Source organism: Pinus tabuliformis, chromosome 9 (genome assembly GCF_031772625.1).
Source record: "Pinus tabuliformis cultivar Carrire ecotype Pingquan chromosome 9, CPIR1, whole genome shotgun sequence".
NCBI classification, from domain to species: Eukaryota; Viridiplantae; Streptophyta; class Pinopsida; order Pinales; family Pinaceae; genus Pinus; species Pinus tabuliformis.
Window position 1 is genome coordinate 1,978,739,927 of NC_142307.1, and position 25,834 is coordinate 1,978,765,760.

Genomic DNA, 25,834 nt, shown 5'->3' on the forward strand with positions numbered 1-25,834 from the left:
ATAGTATCAGTCTGTGGGGCTGTAAAAGTTTGGAGGCGCTTCCAGATTCCATAGAGAATTTAAAGAATCTCGAAAGTATCGATCTGACGAGATGTGAAAGTTTGAAGGCTCTTCCAAATTCCATTCAAAATTTAACAAATCTCCAAACCATCGATCTGAGGGGTTGTACAAGTTTGGAGGTGCTTCCAAACGCCATCGGGGCTTTAATGATCGGGGCTTTCATGAACCGTTGGACGATCGATCTGTCAGGGTTTGTAAATTTGAAGAGACTTCCAAATTTCCCCAAGAATTTATCAAATGTTCGTGTTATCAGTCTGAGGGGCTGTAAAAGTTTGGAGGTGCTTCCAGATTCCATAGAGAATTTAAGGAATCTCAAAAGTATCGATCTGAGGAGATGTGAAAGTCTGAAGGCGCTTCCAAATGCCTTCTGGATTTTAACGAATCTCCGAGCGATCTCTCTGGAGGGTTGTATGAGTTTGGAGGATCTTCCAAATTCCATTGAAAGTTTAACAAATCTCCAAAACATCAATCTGGAGAACTGTACACGTTTGGAGGTGCTTCCAAACGCCATCGGGGCTTTAATGAAAATTCAGGGAATCTATCTGTCAAAGTGTGTAAATTTGAAGAGACTTCCAAATTTCTCCGAGAATTTATCAAATGTTCATAGTATCAGTCTGAGGGGCTGTAGAAGTTTGGAGGCGCTTCCAGATTCCATAGAGAATTTAAAGAATCTCAACGGCATCGATCTGAGGAGATGTGAAAGTTTGAAGGCGCTTCCAAATGCCTTCTGGACTTTAACGAATCTCCAAGAGATCGATCTGGAGGGTTGTACAAGTTTGGAGGTGCTTCCAAACGCCATCGGGGCTCTAATGAAACTTCAGAAAATCAAACTGTCAGGGTGTGTAAATTTGAAGAGACTTCCAAATTTCTCCGAGAATTTATCAAATGTTCATAGTATCAGTCTGAGGGGCTGTAGAAGTTTGGAGGCGCTTCCAGATTCCATAGAGAATTTAAAGAATCTCGAAGGCATCGATCTGAGGAGATGTGAAAGTTTGAAGGCGCTTCCAAATGCCTTCTGGACTTTAACGAATCTCCGAGAGATCGATCTGGAGGGTTGTACAAGTTTGGAGGTGCTTCCAAACGCCATCGGGGCTCTAATGAAACTTCAGAAAATCAAACTGTCAGGGTGTGTAAATTTGAAGAGACTTCCAAATTTCTCCGAGAATTTATCAAATGTTCATAGTATCAGTCTGAGGGGCTGTAGAAGTTTGGAGGCGCTTCCAGATTCCATAGAGAATTTAAAGAATCTCGAAGGCATCGATCTGGGGAGATGTGAAAGTTTGAAGGCACTTCCAAATGCCTTCTGGACTTTAACGAATCTCCGAGAGATCGATCTGAAGGGTTGTATGAGTTTGGAGGATCTTCCAAATTCCATTAAAAATTTAACAAATCTCCAAACCATCGATCTGAGGGGTTGTACAAGTTTGGAGGTGCTTCCAAACGCCATCGGGGCTTTAATGAACCATCAGAAAATCGATCTGTCAGGGTGCGTAAATTTGAAGAGACTTCCAAATTTCCCCGAGAATTTATCAAATGTTCATAGTATCAGTCTGACGCGCTGTAGAAGTTTGGAGGCGCTTCCAGATTCCATAGAGAATTTAAGGAATCTCCGAGAGATCGATCTGGAGGGTTGTAAAAGTTTGGAGGATCTTCCAAATTCCATTGAAAATTTAGCAAATCTCCAAAACATCAATCTGGAGAACTGTAAAAGTTTGGAGGTGCTTCCAAACGCCATCGGGGCTTTAACGAACCTTCAGAAAATAGATCTGTCAGGGTGTGTAAATTTGAAGAGACTTCCAAATTTCCCCGAGAATTTATCAAACGTTCATTCTATCAGTCTGAGCAACTGTATAAGTTTGGAGGCGCTTCCGGATTCCATAGAGAATCTACTGCGACTGAGGCATCTCCATTTGAATTGTTGTAGCAGGTTGATCCTCTCCAATGAAACGCTTGGAAACATCACCACGCTGAAATGCTTAGATCTCTCAGGTTGTCTCCAAATAGAAGTATTACCTCTCCTGGTGCTACAACAAAGGTCCTTGACAAGGTTAAATTTGCTGAGTACCAACATAAGAGAGTTGCCCAGTGCGCCTACTGTATGCCTAAACAATTTGGAAGTTCTGATGTTAGGAAGCCCGCTGTTGAAAGTGCTTCCACCATGGCTCGGTTACCTAGAGAATTTGAAAGATTTGCTGCTCCATGGATGCCGGAAATTGAAATATCTGCCCGATTCAATCGGACAGTGCAGTCAGATGAGAAATATGGAGATTTCAAAATGTGGAATACAATATTTACCAGACTCTGTCATGCAGCTGAACAGTCTGGAAATTTTAAGAGTACGCGGTTGTCCATTACGCGCACTACCATTCAAAAAGAAGGTTGAAGGACAAGGAGAACCATCTGTTGAGTTAACAGAGTCTTCACAGGCGAGCCAATTGGAGTCTTCCATTGACATGAATCAACTATGTGAGATGCAAGAGAGGGAATTGGATTCTTCCAGTGACAGAGGTATGAATGGACTACGTGAGATGCATCTGTACCTCACAGAAATATCGGAGGTGTCCTTCCCTGCAGGTGTGTGTCCCAACCTTGAGAAACTGAAGATCAGGTGGTGTAATGATCTGGTGGAGGTTGGAGCATTCCCAACTACCCTAAAACATCTAGATTTGAGGGGTTGTGGTGCATTGAGGAGAATAGGAGGGCTGTGTGATCTTGCACAACTTGAGCGGCTGGACACAAGGGGATGTTGCGCCCTGGCAGTAGAGGAGTTGCCATGTCTTGAGACTATGTTATCCAAGGACACATTACGGCCAATTTTGAGATCTTTGAAGATATTGAAGACCCCGATGGAGACTTACGACCCAGGCCAGAACGATGAGGAAGAAGAGGCGAAGATGACGCGCGGGAATGAGGCGGAAGTGGAGGTGCGGATAACGGCGGCCCTGGATAGCGGTCTTTTATCAGATGGCCGTTTTTGTCGGAAGTAGGACTGAGGTAGGACTACGTGACCATTTATTATTAAAATATTTTGAATATATCTTTCAAACCAATAGTCTTGCAAAATAATTTTATAATTATATAAATATATATGGCAATGTAGTTTATTTGTTAAGCTGAAAGTTTAAAAAATATTAAGAGAAATGGTATAAAATTATAATTTATTTAGTTAAATTAATAGTGGTTAATATGCAAATGGAATTTTATAGTCTAGTTTAGAAGGAATTAATTCTAAACTAATAAATTGACATGTGGAGTGGATATATTAATTTTTTGATTAAGCATTTGGATTTGCATAAATTTTGGTGGGTAATAGGTCTGTACATTACAATTTTACTTACATAAATATTGAGGAAAACATAAATAATGATGAGAAGTAACTCCAAGTAAATATATTTATTTGCATCTTATTCCCATCCATTTCTTATGCAAGGACTTGATTAAATTATAATGGGAGAGGTTGGAATTTGGATTCCTCTATTTATCATACTATATATATATATATAAACAAAACCAGTGTGTATTAAAGTAACATTGAATAGAATCAAAACAAGCTCACTTTCATAGAGCTCCCTATGGTATCTAACTAGTTTATTTTTTAGATAAAAGAATTTCTTGGAAAATTGACAAATAATTTTCATCCCATCTCTATTTGGGATGCTTCTAGTTGTTTTTTTGTAACATCTAAACATGTAACCCTAATGCAAACAAGCATGGAATTATGTTTGAGCCATGAGCTTTGCTAGCTCAACCAAAGGGGACCCGATATTCATCCCATCTCTCAGTGGGATGCTTCCAGCTTTAGGAGAAGTGGGAGGACTCAAGAGCATGCAAGGGAGATTGACATGGAATCAAGAAGGAATAACCTAACAAAAAACAAATAAAGCATAGAGCTTTAGATGTATGTTTAGAGAAAACTTGTGTTGGCATGAGCATGATACAACAAATTATGGGAAATATATTCATGAGCTATAAGTGACCCTATATTCATCCCATCTTTGATTGGGATGCTTCAAACTCATGAGCATGAATGGAAGATAACTATGGTTTTTAGAAAATAGAATCTAATAAATATACCCAAAAGAAGAAAAGGGCTTTGGAAATATGTCTAGAGAAAACTTGTGCTAGTATGAGCATGATGCAACAAATTGTGGGAAATTTTATCCCTTTCTTGCATAGAACTCTGAGATTGCACACAACTTTCTGAACACATCTCATCATCCACTAGTTCAAATGCCAACTCTGGATCAAAATCCCCATTGTGCTGCTCACAATTATTATGTAGCACATAACATGCTCCAAGAACAACTGGCAAGTCAAGCAACTTCACCTCAGTGCACTTTTCTAGACAGTGTCACCTCCCTTTCAATCGACCAAATGCATCCTTTACAATCTTCTCAATCTCGATTATCTTATAATTGAAAGCATGTTGAGTCCAAGTAATATTATGTTGGACATATGGGACTAGAAGCCAATCCAAGAGTGGATAAGCGAAACCGTTCATTTACAATTTGAAAAGATCAAAAATCTTTAAGACTAAGTCATCAGACATAGAACCCTATAAGTCTATACATATATTAGGGAAGGAGCTTGTGCTATCTACAAAGCCCTACAATGTAATGGAGTAGGATGTTCTTTGGTTTCTCTAAGTGTTCCTTTTATTGAAGTATGTAGCTATATTAACCTTGGGAGAAATAATAGGAACATGAGTAGTGTACATGGCCTCAACAACCTTAGGAATCCCATAAATTCTTTCAAACTCTTTCATCAAGCCCTACATCCAATCATTGGGAATCCCCATAATATATTTAGGGAGAAGCACCTAGCGAATAACAACAAAAAATTCCAATACGAACTTATGATAGTTCGACATCCCCAATTCATATCTCTTGGACACTAGATGTAATGGCTCTTCAATGAATAGCCTTTGTATGCAAACAACCACTCTTTGACTCTCACAGATTGTTTTCCTCAACATTGTGTCCTTGGAAACCACTAAATTCAATTCTTCGCAAATATGATTGAAAGTTTCCCTACTCATTCAGAAGGATTTATGGAAATCTGAATCAGGGAATCTTGAATGATTGCATTGTTATCACCAGGCATATGATTCAAGATATATTTTAAAGATCCGTGGTTTATATCAGAAGCCTTGGTCGAGCTTATTAATTCTTAAAATTTATATTTTTATTCAAATTTAAAGTAAAAAAAAATATGTTCTCAAATAAGAATTTATATATTGGGTAAATCGATCTTTAGAAAAATAATAATAATTCTTATTTTTATTTATGTTCACAATATTCACAGTTGGATGAATTTTTTTTGAGTTCGAAGTGCAAATCAATCTTCAGGACATTGAAGATGAAAATTAAATATCCAGAAGATGGACCTGGTTCTAGATGGTGAAACATAAATTTGGACTCTAAAATAAAATTCAACTAACAATGAATATTTCAAATATAAATGAAAACCAACACCACAAAAGTATTAATAATTATTGTTGTTACGAACGAAACTAAAAGATTGACCAAATGCTTAAGTTTTCTGTACTTGTGATTTGTTCTTTACCCAAAGACTCATGTAAATGCTATGTTGGGTGGAAACATTTGCACCGAGCACAACTACTCCAAACCTGGCCCTCTTTGTAACAACTTCCTCCCACATATACCCAAACAACCAGCCAGTCGGGGTAAACATGTGATGAGAAGCCACTATGATATGATTCAGCCTCCTATGTCACGTTAAGGAAGTGGAATCGATGGAAACACACCATACAAACATTCAACATCATCATTAGGACCGTTAGGAACCAATCCAACCTTTCTGCCAACCAGCCACTGGGTCCCACTGAGATTTTGGACAATTTGACCTCTATACGCTCTCATGCTATGGGCATGCCAATGTCCAGGGACATCTAGACGCTCTCATAGGCCTTCAAGCTAGTGTCCAGGGACTATTTTGCACAGTGCTATGCCAATGTCCCTGAGATTTGAGCCACTTTTTCAGGCCCAGAGCCCAGGTCACTGCCCATAATTGAATGACATCTTCGTAACAGTAAATAACAGGGAAATGTAAAATAACAGGGAAATTACAGTACAAATGCAATTACTTAAATAAGACTTTGATTGGACCCCTACTAGCCATGACATACATTTCGTCAAACATATCACGAATATGTAATATACAAGTGTAAATAACATATTTGAGCATAGGGGTCTCATACTTGGCTAAGAATCACTACGAAACATTAATGCCTCAACACATCAACTACCATTTCATCCATTATGTCATAGATACATTGTTCATTCATTTACAAGTAAAAACATGATGAGAGCCATAAATAGCTACTATCATAAAACATATATATAACCAACATAATAGCAACATAAATACCAATGAAATCACAACCATATAAACCACATATAACTAGTATAATCCTCATAGAATTACAGGGAGAAATAACCTCATATTGATGATGAAAAAGACTTCCATGTTCCACCTTACCGTAGAATGACTGAGCCAAATCTCTCTTCAACCATTCACCCCTGTGCCATAATCCAAGCATGAATGTGGGAAGTCATAAAACACATCAATCCAAAACCATTCAGCGCTTCCACAGGCCAAATACATCAACACATCAAATAGTGATTCCACCTCATAGTCAGACATCATAAAACCATCATCATATCGGTCTTTATCCAAGCCTTCCAAGGCTCCAAAGCGTTTGTTTTAACCAAGGCTCTAGGACTAGTGACTCAACCCACAACTGTTGTCGGGTTCCAGAGCATTTATCCAACCAAGGCTCCAGGACTAGTAACTCAACCTACCAAGGTTTCAAGAGCGTTTGTCCAACCAAGGCTACAGGACTAGTAACTCAACCCAAGTTGTTACAGGGCTCCAAAGCGTTTGTCCAACCAAAGCTCCAGGAACTAGTAACTCAACCCAAGCTAAGGAAACATGAGAACTGACCAAAACAAAACAAGGAAATAAACTCACAATCTCCATGGTTATCCAAGAAATGGAAAGGCTAGGCAATCCACTTTCAATCTAGACAATCCTCCATGCCAGTCACAGATCATGACCAATAATCCACATGCATACGCCATGCATGCCAAAACTAGTGAGGAAAACATACATGCAACTTGGTATCTGCAAGAAAATTCCATTGTAGCTTCTGATCTCGATGTCCTCTTGCACTTTCCCGCTCTTCCTTTGCCTTCTTGCTCCAAAAATCCAAGTATGCCACACCCTCGAAGAGTGCTTCAAGAAAACTCTAAGTATCCAAGAGTATGAGAGAGAGAGAGAATAACGAGAGAGCTCCAACACTGAATTGAAAAAAGGTTACCAACTGATCCTCAGAAGCATTTTTATAAATGAGGCCTCTATTTTCTTCAGTTTCCATTATTTTTCTTCATTTTCCTCCTCACATGCAACCTGTGACCTTTCACCTCCCTTTCTCCTAATTTTCATTATTTTCATAAATAAATGTACCAAAAATGTCATTTTTCTTTCCAAAGCCTTAGCCATTTCCTTTGCCAATTTATTTAGCCATAAAACAACCACAAGTGATCCCCATCACTATTCTTTTGCACAATATTCAACTTGGAATAAGTGTCCCATCAACCATGGTTATTATTTTTCCTTTATTAACTTTTATTACATGGAATTTTCACCAAGGCTATTACACTCTTGAGCCTACATCTCTCCGTATTTTCCATTTGGTTATAGTATTCTTGCATGCGATTATAGTATTCAATCATAATCTCAATATTCCTCTTGTATCTTTTCTCAAACATCTCCCTATGAAGCTTGTAATTGTTGGGTGTAGGAATTGCTGTTAAGAAAGCTTCTTTCAACACTTAATTTGTTAACCCGGGGTTTCGTACATTTTGAGGTGTAGCACAAGAAATGCCAAGAAATGATATGAACCTTGTCTAATTGTATTCCCACTTCTTATATAAAAAATTTATAGAATCGAAAGAAAAATGATGATCAAGCGACAATTGATACTCAAAGAAAGTATGGTGTTGGAATAAATGAAAAGTACTTTCGCAAAAACTAAAATGGATTCTTAATTCATTGTGAACAATCTTAAGTAATGAAATGACCCTTTATATTTACCTTCAGTGAGACAGTGTGATAAATAAGTTATTCAGTGTATCTATCTTCTTTAAAGATATTCTTTCATGCACTAAACTATTATTCCTGTACTACAACAACGTTCTTGTACCAGAACGTTGTGCCTACACTGGAATGAGGTTTAGATACCGGAAGGATGTTTTGTACTTGTACTGAAGTTCTGACCTTCGTGCAGGAGTTCTAAGTCTTCGAGCTAGAACACTCTGATCATGTACTGGATCCGAGGTTCCTGCACCAGATAATCAATATTTTTTGCACTTGGTTTCTAGATTACTTTCGAAGAATAAAAAGCGCGTTCAGTGAAATAGAGTGCAAAACAAACATAATTTGAAAGTAAATTTTCACAAGCAGAAAGATGCATCAACCAAACTTAGATTCTAGACATGAAATGATTTTCAAAAGTTAAAGTAAATCTTTCTTTAAAACATAAAACTCTTCTATATAATTATGGAAATCATCAGGTGTTGTGAATAGGATTTTCCTGAGATAATTGTGCATTTAGATCTGCCTTTTCAATTTTTTAACTCAGAGGGTTTATTTAATAATTAATCATGAAATTCAATCATTTATTTGAAAGTGTTCAGTGTAAGCACAGACCTGTAAGTTACTACATCGTTTATTCCATATTCATCACAACACAATTAAGTCTTAAGTAAAACCTCAGATATTAATAATTCCCTTAGTTTAGAAATAAACATCAATCTTGCAGAAAGGAATAAAGAAATCTTGTGAAAGGAAAGGAGTAAAAGACTTGCGAAACTGAACTGATGAAATCAACTTGCAGAACCAGAAATGTACTAGTACAGGCAGTGTGCTTGTACTGATCTTGCAGAAATGAAATCAAACATTAAAAGGAAAGCTTATGTAAATTGAAATCAAATACTTCTAAGCCTGCACACCATGGATCCGCAACACAATAATTGTGAATGAAATCAAATCTGTAACTTGTGAGGAAAATCAAAGTAAATAACAAATTCATGTCTACACTTTAAATTAAGTTAACACACCTTTAAAGAAAGGGAGAACGAGTTGGGTTGGCCGGGCCCTGGCCAACTAGCTCATTTCCCTGTTAAGAAATCGAGAAACGCATTTGGTCAAATATTCATCAAAACACAAATGGAAAATGAAACTGCATACTGGTGCATTCCTTTATATTAGTTTCAAAAGAAAAAATACATCTTGGATCTGCGATCCAACCCAGAGAGGCGATACTCCAAAATAATTACAATATTTTAGCAAAATTTTACCATAACATTGTTCCTTAATTCCTATTAGAGTGTTACATTATATACAAGCCTAACAGTAGCTTAACTAAGCCGTTGGGTTGTTTACAAAATACTAATCGAAGATATCTAGCCGAGGTCATGATCTTCAACCCACTGATTTCTCTCCTGCCCTGAGCCTAACTCGAGGTCAACTGACCCTTTACCAAATATACACGTTAGTTGGTGAGCTGTCACAGGAGTGCAGGAATCCACTAGCTGGTGCAAGAATCCTACTAATGATGTTATGCTCTTAACCTGCAAAGCAATACCCAAACATAGAATTTGCGAAGAAAAGATACCGAGAACACAGAATATGCGAAGAAAATATACCCAGAACACAGAATAGCAATGATTTTATTATTCAGAGAGAAATGTTCACAGGCCTCTTCGAGGGGGCAACCTCCAATAGAGCAGAGCTCGATTACAAAACAAGACACGATGCTCCTCGCAGGGAGTCTCTATCCTTTATATATGACTCATACATGCAATACCACGGGCCAATATCGTGGGTTTTATTAATACCATCTATCTAATACTACCGCCCATTTACCATCTATCTAATACTACCGCCCATTTGCAACTAACTGTGGTCCCGTCATTAATTGCGGGTTAACCACTTACAAATATTAATATGGGCTTTATTGACTCTTGACTATGACGTGATCCCATGACATAAATAAGGGGGTTAGGGTGGGACCCTAACATGCCCTCCCCCTTAAGACTAGCCTTGTCCTCAAGGCTGAAGCTACGGAAACTGCTGAAGAATAGTGGCTGGTTCCCAAGTTGCATATTCCGGAGAGGTGTCTTTCCATTTGACGAGGACCTCCTTAAGCATGCGGCCGCGCAGGTGCTTGTCTCGTGTGTCTAGAACCTGTTCAGGTTGAAGCCAGATTGACCCTTCTTCGTCCAATTCAGGTAGACTGGTTTGAACTCGGCAATTGTTCCCAATCACTTTCTTGAGGCACGATACATGGAAAACTGGGTGGATTTTTGCTGTAGGTGGCAAAGCCAACTTGTAAGCCACTTCCCCAATGCGCTGAAGTACTTGGTATGGTCCGTAGAATTTTGGAGAGAGCTTTTGACAACCCTTGTCTTTGAGTGATGTTTGCTTATATGGTTGCAGCCTCAAAAAGACCTGATCCCCTTCTTGAAATTGGCGCTCTGAGCGATGTTGGTCAGCCTGTTGCTTCATACGGTTCTGAGCTTGATGAAGATTCTCGCGCAGATGGGCAAGCATGGTTGCGCGGTGTTGTAGGAGTTGATCCACGGCTTGTACTTTGGAGCACCCCGTGAGATAAGAAGTAGGGGAAGGCGGAAGTTGTCCATAGACTGCTTCATAGGGAGTCATTTTGGTGGTGGCATGATAGTTGGTGTTATACCACCATTCCGCCAGAGGTAACCACTGTACCCAAAGGTGTTGTTTTTCTGAAGTGAAACACCTAAGGTAGGTTTCTAGACATTTGTTGACGGCTTCGGTTTGACCATCTGTTTGCGGATGATATGAAGTACTGAGTTTGAGTTGAGTGCCTTGTATTCTGAAGAGCTCCTGCCAAAAATTACTGGTGAAGATTGGGTCGCGGTCGGACACAATAGAAGTGGGCATGCCATGCAATTTGAAGATCTGATCCATGAAAGTTTGAGCAACCAAAGTGGGTGTGAATGGTTGGGGTAGGGCGCAGAAATGAGCATACTTCGACAGTCGGTCCACAACCACCATGATCACTGACTTGTTCCCAGACTTTGGAAGACCTGTAATGAAATCCATGGAGACCTCCATCCAAATTGACGCCGGAATGGGCAATGGTTGTAATGTGCCTGGTGTGTTGACGGTTTCCCCTTTGTGGCGTTGACAGACGTCACATTCTGCTACGAAAGTAAGGATGTCCTGTTTCATGCCGGCCGAAAAAAATGATCTTCTGGTGCGAGCATATGTCTTCTGAAAGCCCGAATGTCCTGCAATGGGAGATGAGTGCAATTCTGCCAAAATGCGACTTTTGAGGGTGGATGTTGGTGATATTACAACTCTGTCCTTGTAGCGAAGAATATCATTCTGTCACGAGTAGCCCTTGCTGGAATTAGGATCTACCTGCAATTGAGAAATGAGTTGGGAGAGCCCGTGATGTGAAAACCATTCCCTGCGAGCCTCTTCAATCCAGTCTGGAATGGGGAGGGAAATTGCGAGCAGAGTACTTTCCTCCTCAAATTGGCGCGACAATGCATCTGCTACCCTGTTGTCTTTCCCTTTCTTGTAAATGATCTCATAATCATATCCCAGCATTTTGGCTAACCATTTATTTTGTTGTGGGGAAGATAGGTGTTGCTCCAAAAATATTTAAGATTGTGATGATCTGTGCGGATTTGGAAACGTCGCCCCAACAAGTAAGGTTGCCAGGTCTCGACTGCATGTAAGATGGCCATCATTTCCTTCTCGTAGGTAGATTGGCCCAGATTCCTCCCACTTAGTTGTTGGCTGGTGAAGGCCAATGGTCGCCCTTCCTGCATTAAGACCGCTCCAATACCTATTCCCGAAGCATCAGATTCAATGACAAATGATTTGGTGAAGTCCGGTAGTGCTAAGACAGGAGTGGAACACATGGCGGTTTTGAGAGCGGTAAATGCCTGTTGTGCTTCTTCGTTCCAGAAGAAGGAATTTTTCTTTAGGAGTTGCGTTAGGGGCTTCGTTATGCGGCCATAGTTGCGGACAAATTTACGATAATAGCCTGTGAGACCCAAAAATCCTCTCAAGCTTTTCAAGGTCTTAGGTTGAGGCCATTCTTGCATTGCCTGGATCTTTTTTGGGTCCACCTTGACACCTTCACGTCCCACAATGTGGCCCAAATACTCAACTTCTTCCATGCCAAACGAACACTTAGACATCTTGACAAATAAGCTATGCATGCGGAGCAGTTGTAAGAGTAGATCTACATGCTGAAGATGTGCCGCCCAAGTGCCACTATAGATGAGGATGTCATCGAAGAAGACAAGGACAAATTTTCTGAGATATGGTTTGAGGAGGTGATTCATAAGGCTCTGAAAAGTAGAGGGGGCATTACAGAGACCAAATGGCATGACCAGGAACTCATAATGGCCTTCATGAGTTCTGAAAGCTGTCTTGGGAATGTCGACTTCCTTCATGCGAATTTGGTGGTAGCCTGAGCGAAGATCCAACTTAGTGAAGAATTGAGCCCCATTGAGTTCGTCCAGCAAATCGTCAACCACTGGGATGGGAAATTTATCTTTGACTGTTAACTTATTGAGGGCCCTGAAGTCTGGACACATACGCCACTCCCCATCTTTCTTGAGGACCATGACCACTGGAGATGAATAAGGACTAATGCTGGGACGAATGACACCTGCTTCCAACAATTCCTTGATGATTTTTTCTATTTCATTCTTTTGGGTGAACGGATATCTGTATGGCCGCACATTTGGGGGTTGGGCCCCTGGAACCAATGTGATGCTATGATCATGTTCCCCTCGCGAGGGTGGAAGCACATGAGGCTTGTCAAAGACCGTCCGATGTTTATTTAAAATCTGTTGCATCTCAGGATGAATTGGCGGAGACATGGTGTCTACTACCTAGATGGCATTAAATTGAGCTACCACTCCGTGATGGCTCTTTTTTAACAATTTTTCCATCCTATGCGAGCTGATGATAGAGGGGGCTCCCGCCTGTAGTCCACGGAGGGTATGTGTGGAGTTGTTCTGCTTAAAACTCATATATAACTCCTGGAAATCCATTGTGATTGGCCCAAGAGTGCAGAGCCATTCCGCACCGAGGACAATGTCGCAACCCCCCATGTGTATTGCAAACATGTGGGTTTTCAATTGATAATCCCCCATTTGAATTTTGACATTTTCACAGCGACCTTCACATTTCATTGTGCCCCCATCTGCAATCTGGACTTGGAAGTTAGAAACTGCCCGGACGAAACAATGTGCTGCTTCAGCGATCTTTTGGTGGATGAAATTATGGGTACTTCCACTATTTATCAAGACTACTAGTAGGCGATGTTTAAGAAAACCCCTAATTTTGAGAGTTTGAGGGGAAGAAATTCCTGCCAATGCATTTAGCGAAATAATTGGTTCATCAGATACAATCTCCTGTTGGTTATCTTCTTCGATCGCCTCCGGTTCCTCAAGTGGTGGATCTTCTTCTGTGGAGCTGTAGTCAGTGGCATCTATTTGAAAAAACTTGTGCTCTTTGCATTTATGACCCGGGGAATATTTTTCATCACAGTAGTAACATAGTCCTTGCTTCCTTCTTTCGGCCATTTCCGCAGGTGACACCTTTTGAATCTTAAGTGTCTGAGTCATATTGGGAGCCTGTGAGGGACGACCTTTAGCGGGGAAGTTGGGGCAGCTGGATTGGGCTGTTAATGCACGTTCCACCTTACGGGCTACCTGGCAAGCCTCTGTCCATGTGGGAGGGTGGTGGAGTAGAACCTGAGCTTTGATGGCTTCTTTAAGACCGCTGATAAAGCATTCCATGTAGAACTCATCTGTGAGACCCTTAGTGCGGAAGGCTAAGGCTTCAAAAGCAGTAATATATTCCTCCATTGTACCCGTCTGTCGGAGCTTAGTGAGACGCCCCAAAAAAGAGTCTTCCTGTTCAAAGCGACTGCGAAGAGTTTTGGCAAATTGGGCCCAATTCTGAAAATGTCCATTGCAACGCTGATGCCATTCCTTCCATTGCCATCGTTCATTGTCCAAGTACATGGTGCCCACCATAAGCTTAGTCCCCTCATCTGTGATATGATTCAATTGGAAATACTGCTCCATTTGTGCTAGCCATGCGGACGTGTGAGAACCGTCAAATTTCTGCATATCCAACTTGGGAGGTCGCTGACTGGGTGGTGGATGGGAGTGCCAAACGTGAGGAGAGTGGCTAGACTCACCCTCATGGTATTCATGGCCATTATACGCCTCCTCGTGGGCTAGCTCCTTGCCCTTTAGGAGTGCCTCCTGTATCTGGTTACCTATTCCTTTAAGCTCAAGTTGTATGTGGTTACTCATTCCTTGAAGCTCAAGTTCGATCTTATTCACCGCAGTTTGGAGGGAGTGCACATGGTTTTCAATTTTGTCGATCCTTTCATTGGCCATCGCTTGAGCGCGAGTTTCTACCATACACCAACCTGATGAAAAATTGGGACCGCCTAAAAATTTTTACTAAGAAATTGAATGGTACCACCTTGCTCAGCTCGTCTTCCTGATACCGATGGGCTAGGTCACCAATAAGCGCCTCGGAAGATCTCAGACTTTTTTTTTTTGGAAAACTCCTAACGGAGTTTTACTCCTTCCTGATCAATACTGTAGTCGCCAAATCCTCAAAATGTCAATGCCGCCAAAAGTCCTGCGAAAATTATATCCAGGTACAGGAACCCTTCACAACTACTTCGATCTGGTGGATCTGAGAGATCTGAATGGTGGAACAACTGCTGCTGCTGATCTGGAATATCTGATCTAGTGGATCTGAGAGATCTGAATGGTGGAACAACTGCTGCTGCTGATTCTGGAATAGATGATGTGTGATCCCCCGATAGAAAGGGAACTATGGTCTTGGGGAGTGTCAGTTGCTATAGATCGCAATATACATAAGGGTTTGACAGTAGTACTCGGCCCAATGTTTCAGGGCTCTAACTAAGGAGGATCGACCGTACCCTTAGCCATACAACCCGACTACCCTATCGTACGGGTGAGTAATCTCTCCGAGTGCAGGAATCCGCCAGCTAGCGCAAGAATCCTACTTGCACTCGACCATTCTATCACAATTATTAATACATTTGCTTATCAAATACTTTAGGAAAGACAAATATTAATTGCAAGGATAACTAAAGGTATAAAATCCATAAATAAGTAATTAATTCAAGGACAAGCCTTTAAATATGAAAATACAAAGAGGGTGTAGGAATGTGCATGATTTTAGAGAAAGGTATAGGAATGAATAGGTTCTTAGGTGAAAACAGAGGTTTAGGCCATGTGTCTAGAGTAGGATAGAGGTTAAAAAATAGGACAATTTAGCCTACCAACATCCTCCCATCCCTATTTTGTTACGTGTCCTCACACAACCTTGCTGCAAAAAAACCAAAACAAGGGAGCCTGTTTTTAGTCCTGTATTTGTATGCTAATTCCTACTTTCACTGTCTTCCTCTTCTTGCCTTGAGCCTTCTTGAGCCGTTTGGTCACCTTTCCGAGACAACCGTAGCACTTTGATGCTCAAAATTTCCATATCTTCACTTGGCGTTTTTGCTCCTTCACTTCTCCTTCCAGCTCTATGTTTGTTTGTTTTTGCACTGTCCCTTGTACTTTCAAAGTCTGTTTCAGTACCTCCAACCCATAGATACGTTGCTTGAGATCTTCTATCTAACTATTCAGGTTGAGAGTGGGGTCTTCCTTAATGAATTCTTCTTGTGTAGGAGTTTTCTCAACAGTTGACTCCAAACAAGTGCCGACATCATTGAGGTCGATATCACCTTAGTAATTAACCTCCTGCTTTTCAATATCATGAACGATTTTAGTACCTTGCACTTCAACATCCATTGGATCATTTGTCGGGCCTTTACTTGCACTTGCACTAGGTGTCAACATAATTTTCCTTTTCTTCATTTTTCCATGCAAAACCGACAAGGGTGTGAAGTATTCTTCATCAATATCCCAATCGCTAATCATTGTATGGGCCACAAAATATGCAAGCACTGTAAGGTTGTTTGCGGTTGGTTAAGGAGGTGGGGAGTCATCCAAATTTATTGGGGAAGTTGATTGAATGTGGGCTTCCTTCAAGGAGGCAATCCTCTTGACCAAGCTTTGGGTCCTTCATTTTGATGTAGATGGGGTTTCAACAACGAGCTCTCGCTTCTCTACCTGCAATAACTCTTCTCTGTTCTTAGTCTTGGTAGGGCAGAGGGTTAGGGTTTCAGGCTTCCCCTTCTTGCTTGCACTCTTCTTTCTGGAGGATTTCCTTGCACCTCTTTTATGTAACTCGTTAAAAAATAATTGCCAGGTCATATTCTTGACCTCCCAATTCCTTCCTAACTAAAATTGCAGTCAACCCATGCTGGTATAACTTGCATGTGACTTGGATCAAGTTACCTTTCTGAACTCCTTTTGACATTTTCTTCAAGTTTCTTAGCAGAAAATAAGGGAAATTGATAAGCTTACCTCACTCAAAATGTAGCAACAGCCGAATACAAGAAGGTCAATGAGTAGCAACCCTCATAAGTGAGGAACTTTTGTAATATGTACAACAGGTCTTTCCATTTTCCTTGCATGGAGCTACATGGCGTCCTTTCTTCCAATCCACTTTTTATTTTTTGTCGACCATAAACCGACGCCACTTTTTCTTCTCAACCTTCTCCTTTTTGAACCACTGCTCACCTTCTGCTGGTAATCCCATGGATTGTGATATAGACTGTTCCGCTACTTCAAATTCTAGTGATCCTACCTTGGCTCGGCTCCCATTAAAGGTTCGAGCAAACTCTAATGCCACGACCGAGTCAAAGCCATTAAATTTCAGCAGAAATGGGAGGAACCTGGATTCCTGCAACAGTGGAAGTTTGTTCTGGTATTCTGCCATTTGCTCTAACTCTTTCACAAAATAGGGTTCAATTCTCACGGGTGCCATCCTTAATTCATTGAACTCTATCTAAAACTTTTTAGAAAGATCACACAGTCAGGATTTAGGAGCTCTGTCTAAAACAAACCTTGTGATCGTTGAGTTATCTGACCGCCACTATATTGGCCACCTCGTAATAGTCACGCGCCATCATTAAATGTAGACCTTAGGATGGATGCGATACCGATAGGTTGTGGTACAAGCACAGATGATCATTGGTGAAGGCAACAGTTAAGGTGCCATGATTAATATGACAGTCATGCGTGGTATGGTATGAGGTCGTGTCATCATTAACAGGTAACAATTTTTTTTTTCAAAAAGGTAAGTATGGTATGACAGGTTAAATCATACACATCCCAAAATCACTTCATTATTTCACACAACTTGTACATGATACTTTAAAAAAAATAAGATTTCATAACTTAACTATCCTTGTACTTAAAAGATTTCCTTCCTATTTTAGCAGATGATAAAACAAAGCCTAATCATAATAAAAAAATTGTTGAATGCTATAAATCTAGAAGTGGTGCAGTCATTCTGCCTGCACACGATTTTCATGAAACAAGAATACAATTTCTAGATGCACATTTTTGCACCAGGTATTCCTACACCATATTACAAATTTTTGCACTAAAGAGCATTGTTCCTGCACCAGGACATGTAGTTTTGTACTCAGGAGTGCTCAACAATACAGATTCCTGCACTGAACATTTCTGCACTCGAATAGTCCTACACCAAACATTCCTGCACTGAACATTCTTGCATTGAACATTTCTGCACTGGACATTCCTGCACCGAACATTCCTGCACTAAACATTCTTGCACTGAACATTCCTGCACTAAACACATATACTTGCACTAGGGATATTTATGATAAAAGTCATATGATGGATTCTGAAGGATTTGCTGAATCATTAAGGAGGTTTTATTCGCTAGCTTTTCTGTATCAATACATGCCTTTTGATTTGCTTCATAATCTTGAATCAGATTCTGCAATATGATCCATGAGGGAGAAAAGAAGTGGGAAAGGGGGTAAATTTTTAGAATGCGAAGGAAATTCAACAGGGAATTCAAGTGTGAAACCACCAAGAGGGCGTATGAAAAAAGGGAAAGGGAAAATAATTTCAAGGGAAAAAGAGGGAAAAACGAAGTTGGATAGGGACGATTTCCATGTGAAGAAAGGGGTGGTAAACTTCATGGGATAAAAAGAAGAAAAATAGAGGGAATTTTACGAAAAAGGAAATAGGAGGAGGGAAAAATTTCACCTCAAAAATCTGCTTGGATAGTGCCGAACAAAAAGTAAATGCAGTGGGAATTGAGTGTTGCTTGCATAAAAATTTCCGTGTGAGCTGTCCCAAACTTGGATAAGGGTTCGGTTCCTGCACTTAAAAACCTACTTCTTCTTGGTGACAATTAGCACATATAAAGATCAAGCAACATTCTTATTTTATTAAAATTTCGATCTTCCTGCCAACATGTTGGTCTTCACGCTGATCCTTTTGTGACCATGTCAGCAAACTGATTTTCACAATCACAGGAAAATATTTTTGTTTGTTTTATTTTTAGTTTTTTTCATTTTTTTTATTGTTTTTTTTTTAATAGAGAAAATCAGATCTGTAATAGGTTGGCATGGCCACCTACCATCTCTAGCCCAGGTTGCTGTTGCACTTGCTGCATGAAGTCCTCCTTTGTGAGGGGTTGAAAATATACCTTGAGCCTATGCCCATTTAGAAGGAATACTGAATTTTTCCCATCAATAGTTTTGATCTCTACAACCCCATTCTCGAAAATTCTGACTACTTCATAAGGTCCCATCCAGTGTGTATGGAATTTTCCTTTGAAATGTTTAAATCTAGAGTCATAAAGAAGTACCCAATCACCTAGTTGGAATTGGTTCTTCCTGATAGACTTGTCATGCCACTTTTTGCGTTGTTGTTGTACTAACACGTTCTGTTGAACAACATCTCTTCGAAATTCATCTAACTCATTTAACTGTAATAGACGCTACTGCTGTGCTTCTGAGAGATCTAATTCCAACTAAACTGTTGTTCGAAAGGTTTTTATCTTGAACTCTATCAACAAAAGCACTTGTTTCCCATCTACCAACTCATATGGTGTATGTCCTGTGCTATTTTGCCAAGTGGTGTGATAAGCTTGCCAAGTGGTTCGATAAGCCCATAAGGCTTCAGGTAACTGAGTGACCCAATCTTTCCTATGTAGATTTATTGTTTTGGTGAGGATGGATTCGATCACCTTGTTGGTAGACTCCACTTGGTTGTTTGCTTGTGGGTGATACAGAGTGGACTTTCTATGCCGAATTTTGTATTGATCCATGTCTTTTTGTACCAGATTAGAAATAAAATGCGGTCCATTGTTAGTAACAATCTATCTAGGAACACCAAATCTAGTGAAAAATTCACTAAACAAAAATTGTGGGTGATACAGAGTGGACTTTCTATGCCGAATTTTGTATTGATCCATGTCTTTTTGTACCAGATTAGAAATAAAATGCGGTCCATTGTTAGTAACAATCTATCTAGGAACACCAAATCTAGTGAAAAATTCACTAAACAAAAATTCAACAACAACTTTTTATGTAACAAAAGAAACATCTTTAGCCTCTACCCATTTTGTAACAAAACCAATGCAAACCAATATATGATTTTTATTCATAGATGTTGGATTTATTGGTCCTATGAAATCGATAGCCTATTTTTCATGGGGCTCAATCATAATCTAAGGACATAAAGACATTTCGTTGGCTTGAATAGGTTGACCCATTCGCTGACAACTATCACATCGCTTGACAAACTATTTGGCATCCTTAAACAAAGTAGGCCAAAAGTATCCAATGGGTAAGATTTTATATGCAGTTCTCTTATTAGCGAAGTGACCACCACAAGGTTCATCATGGGTAGATTTTAGTATATCAAACACTTCTTTCTCTCGTATACATCTACGAATGATAAGATCTGGCCTAGTGTAAAAGAGGTCTCCTTGGACCCAAGAATATGCAACACTTTTTAATATGATATCCCGCTTTTCACGAGTAGATAAGTGAGGTGGTGTTATTCCGATGACTAAATAGTTAGCTATGTCAACAAACCATGGAGACTTTGTTGACATAGAACAAAGATGTTCGTCGGGGAAATCATCATCAACAGGAATTACTTCACTAGGATTATTCAATCTAGAAAGATAGTCAGCAACACCATTATATTTTCCTGGTTTATCAATAATAGTAACATTAAATTCCTGTAACCACAGTAACCACCTAGTCACTCTACCGCTAGTCAATGGTTTATTCATTAAATATTTTATTGCATACTGATCAATATGCACAAAGACTTCATATCTTGTGATGTTGTGTCTGAATTTATTGATAGCAAAAATTAAGGCCAAAAACTCTTTCTTGGTCACTGTATAGTTCAATTCAGCGGGTGACAAATTTTTACCGATGAAGTAAATAACATAGGATTGTTCATTTTCTTCTTGTCCTAAAGCTGCGCCAATGGCAGTATGTGAGGCATCAAAGGAAATGTGGAATGGAAGTGACCAATTGGGACCTCTCAAAACTGGTCACTGTGCTAATTTTTCCTTTAATGTCTCAAAAGACTGTTTGCAAGTTGTGGACTAGAGAAACTCACTATCCTTACCTAACAATCGGAAAAGGGGGGTAGCTATCCTAAAAAAGTTCTCAATGAATCTCCTATAATAACATGCATGTCCCAGGAATCCTCTTACTTCCCTTTGTGTTTTGGGTGCAAGAAGACGCAAGATAACTTCTATTTTGGTCAGGTCTATCTGGATACCTTTGTCAGAAACCAAATGTCCAAGGAATACTCCTGCTTTGCACATTAATCTACACTTTTTATCACTCAAAGCAAGGTGAGCCTCTTGGCAACATAAAAGCAATTTTTAAAGTTCTTTTTGGCTTCTCGGAATGAGTTACCAAAAACTGAAAAACCATCCATATAGATCTCAACACCCTCGAGATCAACAAAAATGGCCAGCACAACCCTTTGAAAGGTGGTTGGGGCATTACATAGTCTAAAGGGAAGCTTTCGGTAAGCAAATGTACCCCATGGACAGGTAAAGGTGGTCTTATCTTGATCTGTGGGTGTGATTTGAATTTGGTTGTACCCTCTGAAGCCATCTAAAAATGAAAAGTACTTTTTACCAGCAAGGGTATCTAGCACCAGATCAATAAAAGGAAGGGGAAAGTAATCCTTGAGAGTGGCTTTATTAAGTTCTCAATAATCAATGAAGATGCACCATTTTTCATCCTTTTTTGGGACTATTACCAACAGGGAGACCCACTGGATATCTGATATAGGATATATAAAGTTAGCATCTAAGAGTTTTTGTAATTCTTATTTCACAACAACTCTTAGCGGAGGGGTTATGTGCCTTTGGGGTCGACGAACAGGTCGGGCTCCCTCCTAAATATAAATATGGTGAGTATAGGTTTCAGGAGGTATGCCTTCCTGTCCTCGTAATCCCATGCAAAGGCATCAAGGTGATCATGCGACAAATCAACAAGCTGCTCTCGTTGAGATGAGTCCAGGTTTGAACTAATATGTAAGGATTTTCCTAGACTAATTTTAACAAGAGTAGTCTCGAGCTCAAGAGTGCAGGAATATGCTATTAACACTGGTGATGAAGAGGGTTGAGAATCAAAATTTTCTTGAAAATTTGGACTAAAGATTTGACGAAACATGTCAACATTAGGCATTGTGTCCAAATTATTCAAGAAATCTTGTAATTCACCCTCATGGGTAGACTCTATATGATGGTGGATCAAAGAGTCTCCTCATCACTGCTATCGTAATCTAACCACGAAGTGTCCTTGAGCTCCTGAATAGATCTAGCAGGTGGGTATAAGGTGACTTTCTTCCTAGAGTCTCCACGTAAAATATACATATCACTAGAGCGACATCCAATGTAGGCATTGGCTGTGGCAAGCCATGGTCACCCCAGAATCAAGGGATGTCCACCCACGGGAGATTTTGGCTAAAGGACAATAAAGTCTACGGGGTATTCCCAAGAGTCTATTTAGATAACCACATCATCCAATACACCTTCTGGCTTGATTTTTGATCTATCTGCAAGTTCAAGCACAGTAGGGGTAGGATGAATATGGACCAACCCAAGCTAATCCATGGTTTGCCTAGTCATGACATTGATGGCTGCACCCAGGTTTATTAACACATTGGGGACAAGGATACTACCTATCTAAACATAGACAACTGGGTTTCTAGGATCAGTATACTTTTCCATTTGTGCACATCCTGTCATTAACTCGGTTACACGACCAACAAATTGAATGGTATGAGGTTCTTCTCTCTTCCTCCTTGGATTTTTGAGACAGAGTTCCCTAATGATCTTTGTGCAGATGGGGATCTCTCTAATAGCCTGAAGCAAAGGTACCCTTATGCAAAGATTCCTTAGCTCAGAAGCTAGACTGGACTTGAGGTCACTCCTCTCCATAACTAGCCTCTCTGGGTAGGGAGCCTGGTTTGAATAAGATGGTAACTCTGATGGTGCGGGAATGGGATGAATGGTGTCATTGTTCTTCGAATGACCAGGAGTTTACTCCTCGTTTTTCTCCACAATGATCATCATGGGTTTTTTTTTGCTTTTCTGGTTTAACTACACTTCCTGATCTCAATTGAAGCTCATGCATCCCAACTGGCAAGGTTTGATGAATAGGAGAAGGGGGCAATTTAAAAGAATGGATCGATTGCACCGCCTTATTATTATGATTTGGTACTGGTTGAGCAGGCACTTGGTGGGGTCGAAAAGGTTGTGGTAAAGGTAATGGTGGCATCGATTAACTTTGTTGAGGTAGGGGAGGAAAGGATGGCTGTGACATATGGTGAGGTGCATATGTAGGAGGATATGACAACATCTGTGCAGGATAGGACTAATGTGAATGGTTTGACCCTTTCCATCCTTGTTGCCAAGATTGAGGGGGTTTCCCATATTGATAATGGTTGCCATGCTGCCAAGGTTGAGAGTGTTGAATGTTATAATAGGAATATGGATGTGCATTATGACCAAAAAAATGTGGTGAAGGTTCAGAAACCATACCTGCACCTACCTCAGGCCAATTTCTCTGTGCTCCCATAGCATGTAATGGTTCAGGTTCAGAATGCTCCCATGTAAATACAATTTTTAATCCTTGTATGGAGGAGCATTTCTTGGTGGCATGGTTCTTTGCACAAATCACACATTTTAAATCAGTAGGACATTCTCTTAAAATATGCTTTTTCCTACATTTAGGACAAAAAATAGACAAGGACTCTTGTTCATCTACCAATTTCTGTTGAATTTTTAAAGAGTCTATTTGCTTGTTAACAATATTCATTATCTCAATTTTCATATTGTCCATTTTGTTCTCCAAACCAATAATCATAGCATCTGTAGATCCACGTTTACTAGTTTTATTTTGATTTCCTCTATTGGATCTAGATTGATTCCTTGAAAATTTCCTTCACAAGTCACAAATTTGATCAAAAGCTTTATGAGAAATATCCCCTTGTCCTAGTAAATTCAAATTATGCCTAGAATCTTCAGTAAGCCCATGTACGAACAAGGTCTTGATAGTACTTATGTCAAATTTATGTTTCGACCTCTGGAGGATGTATAAAAATCTCTCTAAGTAATCCTCCAAGGTCTCATCATCACCTTGCATAATGGTAAAGATCTTGTCCTGCATTTCTCTAGTTTTACAATATTCTTGGTATTTAGTCAAAAACGCCCTCTTCATATGGTCCCTAGAAGTTATAGTTCTCCCTTCGAGTCACATGAACCAACGTAAGGTTGAGTCCTTGAGAGTGGTAGGGAATAACTTTAATTTCTGGGCATCTGAAGTGTAATCATAACTTCTACATAAGATGTCAAAATCGAAAAGAAAAGAATGAGGATCTTCGTGCACCTTACCATAGAAATGAGGGAGAGCCGACAGCGAAATGTTCTTCATTTGAGTAATTGTTTCAGGATCCACTATTGGAAATCCAAAGGTGGTTTGTTCATCAATTACCTGATTCTCGCCAGTCCCCTCACCATGATCCTCGTGCTTTGCAATTTTTGTTCCCTTGCTCAAACCACTCCCGTTAAAGTGAGAAGGTTGAATATGGCTCAAATTGGTCTCCGGAGCACCACTAGTTTCTTTCTTCCCCTTCTTGGGTTGCATTACACCTGAACTGTTGTTTCTAGAATCTAAGTTGATAGTTCCTGCGTGATGAGTTTGTGTCTCTTTGGACTTTTTGCATGCAAAAGAAGGTCCAATATGAGAAAAAAGTTTTAGATTTATCAGTGTTCACTCGACCCTTATTGGGCTTCGGTCCTCTACCCCCCTTTTAGGCATTCATCTTAAAATAAAATCCAAAAAATGACAAAACTTTTAAATTTACAAAAAACAATCTTAAATCAAATATTGCAAATGAATAAATAAATTAGCACTAAGAAATCCTTCAACAATATAAGCACACCGCAGAAAAAATAAAAGCAGACTTACCCCTACTACAAAGGAAAGAAAACAAGAAAGTTCTTACCAATCTTTAAAAAAGCCTCCACGACAATGGCGCCAAAATGTTGGGTGCAGGAATTGTTGTTAATAAAGCTCCTTTCAACTCTTAATTTTTCAACCCGGGGTTTCGTACACTTCGAGGCGTAGCACAGAAATGCCAAGAAATGATATGAACCTTCTCTAGTTGTATTCCTACTTCTTAAATCACAAATTCACAGAATCAAAAGAAAAATGATGATCAAGCGGAAATTGATACTCAAAGAAAGTCTGGTGCTAGAATAAATGAAAAGTACTTTTGCAGAAACTAAAATGGATTCTTAATTCATTGTGAACAATCTTAAGTAATGAAATGACCCTTTATATTTACCCTCAGTGAGACAGTAGTGTATCTATCTTCTTTAAAGATATTCTTTCCTGCACTAAATTGTTATTCCTGTACTACAACAGTGTTCCTATACTAGAACGTTGTGCCTACACTGGAATGAGGTTTAGATACCAAAAGGATGTTTTGTACTTGTACTGAAGTTCTGACCTTCATGCAGGAGTTCTAAGTCTTCGAGCTAGAACACTCTGATCATGTACTGGATCTGAGGTTCTTGCACCAGATAATCAATATTTTCTGCACTTGGTTTCTAGATTACTTTCGAAGAATAAAAAATGCGTTCAGTGAAATAGAGTGCAAAACGAACATAATTTGAAAGTAAGTTCTCACAAGCAAAAAGATGCTTCAAGCAAACTTAGATTCTAGACAAGAAATGATTTTCAAAAGTTAAAGTAAATCTTTCTTTAAAATAGAAAACTCCTCTATATAATTACAAAAATCCTCTGGTTGTGTGAACAGGCTTTTCCTGAGATAGTTGTGCATTTAGATCTGCCTTTTTAATGTTTTAACTCAGAGGGTTCATTTAATAATTAATCATGAAATTCAATCCTTTCTTCGAAAGTGTTCAGTGCAAGCACAAACATGTAAGTTACTACAACTTTTATTCCATATTCATCACAACACAATTAAATCTTAAGTGAAACCTCATATATTAATAATACCCTTAGTTTAGAAGAACACATAAATCTTGCATAAAGGAATAAAGAACTCTTGCAAAAGGATATGTGTAAAAGACTTGTGAAACTAAACCAATGAAATCAACTTGTAGAACTAGAAATGCACTAGTACAGGCAACGTTGCATAAATGAAATCAAACATTAAAAGGAAAACTTATGTAAATTGAA

At 39.5% G+C, this 25,834-nt stretch overlaps 1 protein-coding gene across 1 annotated transcript in view; it reads left to right on the forward strand.

Annotated features, from left to right (window-relative positions):
- Positions 1–25,834, forward strand: part of LOC149156943 (uncharacterized) — a 66,244-nt gene that overhangs the window by 3,288 nt on the left and 37,122 nt on the right. Inside the window, exon 5 of the mRNA XM_089444919.1 lies at positions 46–3,054. Coding sequence (XP_089301045.1) covers positions 46–3,047 — 3,002 coding nt within the window. The 3' untranslated portion in view covers positions 3,048–3,054. The remainder of the gene's footprint in view (positions 1–45; positions 3,055–25,834) is intronic.